The 5,359-nt window shown below is 37.7% G+C and overlaps 1 protein-coding gene across 2 annotated transcripts; it reads right to left on the bottom strand.

Moving 5' to 3' along the window:
• Positions 1-853: 853 nt before the first annotated feature.
• On the bottom strand, positions 854-5,021 carry LOC148875800 (uncharacterized). Of its 2 annotated transcripts, none has more exons than XM_088947935.1 (6): positions 4,792-5,021; positions 4,571-4,634; positions 4,290-4,422; positions 3,335-3,438; positions 2,773-2,961; positions 854-2,666 (listed from the first exon to the last, which is right to left on the bottom strand). In XM_088947935.1, the coding sequence occupies exon 6, from the start codon at positions 2,578-2,580 to the stop codon at positions 1,216-1,218; it is 1,365 nt and encodes a 454-aa protein (XP_088804061.1). In that variant the 5' UTR covers positions 2,581-2,666; positions 2,773-2,961; positions 3,335-3,438; positions 4,290-4,422; positions 4,571-4,634; positions 4,792-5,021; the 3' UTR covers positions 854-1,215. Both variants share the same exon structure in this region, with proteins under 2 accessions (XP_088804061.1, XP_088804062.1).
• Positions 5,022-5,359: the final 338 nt, after the last annotated feature.

Raw genomic sequence — 5,359 nt, 5'->3', positions numbered from 1 at the left:
GACACATCACGAAAAAACGATACGTGACCAAAACCGGTCACATCAAGATGGTTTAGTAATTATTTAAAGGGGGGTGTGGTGATACCAGTTGAGATTGATCATGGGTCAATAGTACAGAGACAAAGCCAATCATAATTAGACTAAGTCCTAGAAAAGTGCCACTAACTATTGGTCACAACTATTGGGGTTTATGAAGGGGTTGGCCAGAGAAGTAATTTACCATTTTTGCATTGTTTTCAAAAACCGGTAAGAGGCAGAACCGCTTTCCTTCTGGTTACGGGTCTGCCCATGACACATCATATATAAGACATAGTGTCGAAAGGGCTTTGATCAATCAACCCCCCATGAACTTTGATAAGCTAAGCTATCAAAGTTCATTTTTCCCCATCAAAAGCTAAGCTAAAAGTTCGATTTTTTAAGATGACTTGAACCAAACTAAACCAGCATATCTCACAACGAATGCACATGAGGCAGACAACCTAAATATAGGATGGAGACAGGCTCTTCCACTGTGACTTCAAGTGCCTAGTTATGATAGAAAAATAAACAGTATGGACCTCCATAGATAAGTGCAATCACCACTCTAAAACCAACAGAACCCAAGAATAGCCCAATGCACATCTCAGGAAACAAAAGAAAGGGAAACATGAAAAGAACTGAGGAGATTTATTGCACAAACCAGCAGACGAAAAAGTAGGTCTTGCATTCAGACATGAAGGTCATACCTCTTCCTCGTGTGCTATATGGAGCAGATAACCATTGTCAATTGTTTTGGTGACACTGTGATGAACTAAAATGTTATGCTTTACAACAGCTAATTAAATGAAAAAAAAATCACCTGGGTAGTGAAAAATGAACCCAAAATCAAGAATAGAGATCTAATTAACCATTATAACTGTCACATAGGAATGAGACATACCAAATTATACATACTATATACAGAGCACAACAGTCAATGACTGATACAGAAAGTTCCTTGTTCTTCTCAAACCATTGCTAGCTTGGCATGCTTAGTTTGCATATGTTCTTTTTTGAGGGCCATGAATTTAGTAGCCAAGTCATCATAGTCTGGGAGCTTTGGGTGAACATGACCAGAGGAATTGGATGAAGAGCTACTCCTTGAACGATTGGCTTGCTGAAGATGACAAGAAGAAGACCGTAAAATGTTGCCAGTGGTCATGGGGTTAGGCCGTTCAGGTGGCATTGTCATATTCCTCATATATGGTGGCTTGCCACTGTTTTTGTCCATGAACTTGTTGAACTGGAACCCTGAGAAGTGGTGAGGCTGCCATGACAATCTGATAATTCATCATCTTCTTCTCTCCATTCTTTCTTCTTGCTTTGATTATCAAGACACTGGGTTTCTGAGACTGTAATGTCATTCTGAAAAGCTCTATTTTGGTCATATCTTCCAGAGGAACAGGTCATGTCCTGGGCTTCCTTGATAATGCTTTTGGCTTCATTAACTATTCCTTGGCCAGAATTTCTATGGTTTGTGATGACAACACTATGTAGTGCTTCTTCATTTTGGAAGCAGAAGTGATGGCAATTATCTATGGTTTCTTCACATGGAAATCCCTCTAGTCTTATGATCCCTCTTCCTTTCTTCCAACATGGACTTGCCCAGTCATCTTTATTATCACAGGCAAGAAAATAACATGTGTGTTCCAAGCTGCAATCAATAACCATGTCATCATTGACAGAACAACTGTTGTATGACTTCCTCTGGTCATAATTATATTTGTGAGGAAAATATTTCCCTCCTTTCTCAAAGAAAAGTTCATTTGGTATTTTTCTTGCATTAATTGGCTGATGGGGTGAAAATTTCTTCTCCCCGATTTTGAATGAGGAACTCTGATTTTTTTCAGTTGAGATCTTTTTCTGATGTTTTCTCCTGTGAGCAGTTCTGTGTCTAGGGTCTCCATTTGGTGGAAGGCCACATTCCCCACCATAGTAAAGTTCACATTCAGTGTCCTTCATTCTCAAGGTGACTGGTATTGATAGATCATATATTTGACTCTGGTAAAAAGATCTCCTCTTCAACTTTTTGCTGGTTGACTTCCTCCTCTTGCTAAAGTTTCTGGAGATTGTTTGTCCATTCCATGATTCAGAAATTTGTGTGTGTTCTCCAACAAAACCATCATCATGTAAAGCTGACAGGCTGGATGTAGCAGCTCCACAATTGTCACATCTAGGAGCTTTGATTGATTTAAACCTGAGTAGTCTCTGGTCCTTGTATTTTCTGCCTTGGGTGGTGGACTTGAACTCTTCAACGCCATCAATATAAACAATACTTCCATCATGGGACCTACACGAATTTTCTGACGTAGTTTCTATTGTAACTCTATCCACCTTATGCTGCTGAGAGGGCATAGAGAGCTGGGCTGAACTGTAGCTTCCAACATTGATTTCAGGTTTGTCTAGTGGATTTAAATGCTCATTACTATCTAGTTTGGATACATTCTTAAGAAAATGTGTGCAGCAATGGGGGTCAACCTTATCCAAGGAAGGTTCTGTAACAACAGCAGTGCCATTGGATCTTGCATTCACTTGAATCTTTTCATTGATTGAAGCTTGCATCTGCACTTCTTTGGAAATGTGTATGTTCTTGTAAAAAATTTGACCTTCACACTGATTGCCACTGTTTCCCAAGAACAATCATATCCCTGCAGTTTGATGGTGTAAACGACTTGAACAAGTAAGAAATAATCAATATTTTTTAGCAAATTAAAAGAAAGAAATGACATTTGTAGTAACAAACTAACAATGTACCTGTTGTTCTTGCAACTCAAACCTGTCCAAAATTCCCACAGGCCTCAGTTGAAGGCTGTAATCTATAGCTATTTCATCAATCAACTTGTGCTTCACATCATCTGGAATTGACTTCATACATAGCTTCTCTCTTACCTATTGTTCAAGTGAAATTGGTTCTTAATGTCATTAATGTCATTAGGGCAGTCCCTGCATCAACAAAATGAAAAACAGATTATTTTAGAGAAGACTTGCATAAGAACAATTGATATGACTATTCTTGATATCGAATAGAAATAAGAATGTTAGTATCTGGTAAAAGGAGAATATCAGAATTTTTTCAGAACCTTAAAATGAGGGTGTTGGATATGGGCAAATTTTTTTTGAAAAACTATGTCGATGTGTTACTAAATTTACAAAGTATATGCTATGCAGCACATTTTGATTCATTAATCAAGAGAAGGTACCATAATCCAAACAATATGCCAAATTAGTGGCAGATAAAGAAAGTGATATGATGTGTATAATAGTTTAAGATAAAGATCAAAACTTGGTTTCTAGTGGGCTATATGAAGAGGCAAACCTGTGTCTGCGTATATATGGAAGGTGGATGATGATAAATTCACAGAAATGGTCCAAGAGGTCATAGATGGCCAGTATGCTTTGGTCCTTGTAGAGTTGCTCCGCCTAATATAAATAGAAAGCCAAATTTCAATAGTGATTTGCAGGCAAATATGTGTAGAAGAAAATATGATAGGTTGAAAAGATGCATAAAACTGGCAATAACAGTACCAACAGGATAAAAATACAAGAATCCTTGAATAATGCTTATTAGAATTTAATAATCAATGTAATTACTGCATCTAAATATTTGATAAAGGCAATCCAATTATCATTTGGAATTCTTTTACAAAAAACTTTTGTTCTGACTCCTCATAATAGGTTTCTCCTCTAACAATATGGTTTTCCAGGAGTTCAAGTATATGAAACTGCCATGTTGGTTGAGATTAGGGGTAAATTTTAGAAGAAGCCAAATTTCATCCATTAAGAGCAGTGGAATCAATAACACGAAAGGGATGCAGAGCTACTGGAGATGTTCAACAGTGTTCCATATTCATACATCTCTGGTTATACCTTGAAATAGGATGGGAGATTGTTGAATAAGTCTGAAACTAAGTGGTGAGTGGCAAGCAGAAGCAGGTTATCCCCAAGGGATATGTCACCAGATGCAGGTAATATAATTTGATTAGCACTCATAATTATTAGGTCAAAATACAGGTTTGAGGAAAATTAAGCTCTGCTTTAACATAAATTAGATGTGAAAAATAGTCCAAGCCCCAAGGAAAGCAAACGAGTGGTAATCATCAATACCTGTTAAGCATAAGTGAAGGTTACACAGGAAGATTTTTAATTCTTTCATCAAATTACTAAATCCAACTCAATTAATATTAGACAAAACAGAAATTAAGCTAACAGGAAGAAGAACTTGAAAGGACATAAAAATTCAAGAAATTGCTAAGTCAACAACTGGACCATACCCGGATGAAGGCACTTTGGTCTCGGCCATTCTTGAGAAGCTGAGCAATATCCTCACGTAATTGCCTTATGATGGAACTTCTCTTGTTCTTCAGGAGCTTCAGACGATACTGAACACATCTGATCAGTTTCTTGCTGCACAGAACCGACCAAAAAAAAAAAAAAAAGAAAAAAAAAGAAAAGAAAACCCCAAAGATTATTGAAAGCCCGATTTTAGTTCATCCAAACTTGATCAGAATGTAGTAGTGACAATAACAAAATGAATATAAGCATGCTGGGTTACCATTTAGAAGCTTTTCTCCATCCGAACAGAATGTCAAACATGTTGAAAATTCGTATACATGCTCCTGGTAACGAAATACAAGGTCAGTGCTGACTGCTGAGCAAGAAATAAGATGGATTGCATGGGTAGTGCAAATTAAATAAGAGGAGGTATCTTCATTTACAGTTACAGCATATAGTTTAGAAGAAGAAGATGAAGAAGGGAGGGACAGAGAAACCCACCTAATATCTGCGAGCTGGTTAGCACATAATTATCTTGATATGTCATGATTCATTTACCAAACCTTTTGTTTGAGATTGAAAGAAAGAAGAAGAAGAAAAAGAAGAGAGCAACTAAAGCACCAATAATCACAGTTGTTTCGCCGGAGGAGTGGTGTTGTTGGGTTTGAGATAAAAGAGACAGAAACTAGAAAGCGCGGGGGCCGAGTGGGAGTTTCACAAGAAACTCCTCCACTACTATAATTGGCAACTATCTTTGTGGTTAAAACTATTCGTTAACAACGACGAGGGATCCCGAGTCCCTACTAACAGTGACGGGTTCCTAAGTGGTTAGAACAGTGGCCATCTGATCAATCACATTCTTTTGAATGTGGGACATGCCTATAGCGGGATGGGAGACCCCACACATGGAAGGTGTTGATCAATGTAGGAGTAAATATAATGGTTTACGTATGCATTTTGTTTTGACCTTGTTTTAATATTTTTTTTTTGCAGCCAACTCGGCAGAAACGCGTAATTGAGCCGAATCAACTGGGTGATGTTAGAGTTAACCTACCATGAGCGTTGGTAG

This window comes from Nelumbo lutea, chromosome 1, assembly GCF_056320005.1.
Source record: "Nelumbo lutea isolate HS-2025 chromosome 1, American lotus-T2T, whole genome shotgun sequence".
Classification (NCBI taxonomy): domain Eukaryota; kingdom Viridiplantae; phylum Streptophyta; class Magnoliopsida; order Proteales; family Nelumbonaceae; genus Nelumbo; species Nelumbo lutea.
The sequence above is the reverse complement of the archived record's forward strand: the minus strand, read 5'-3'. Positions and strand labels throughout refer to the sequence as shown.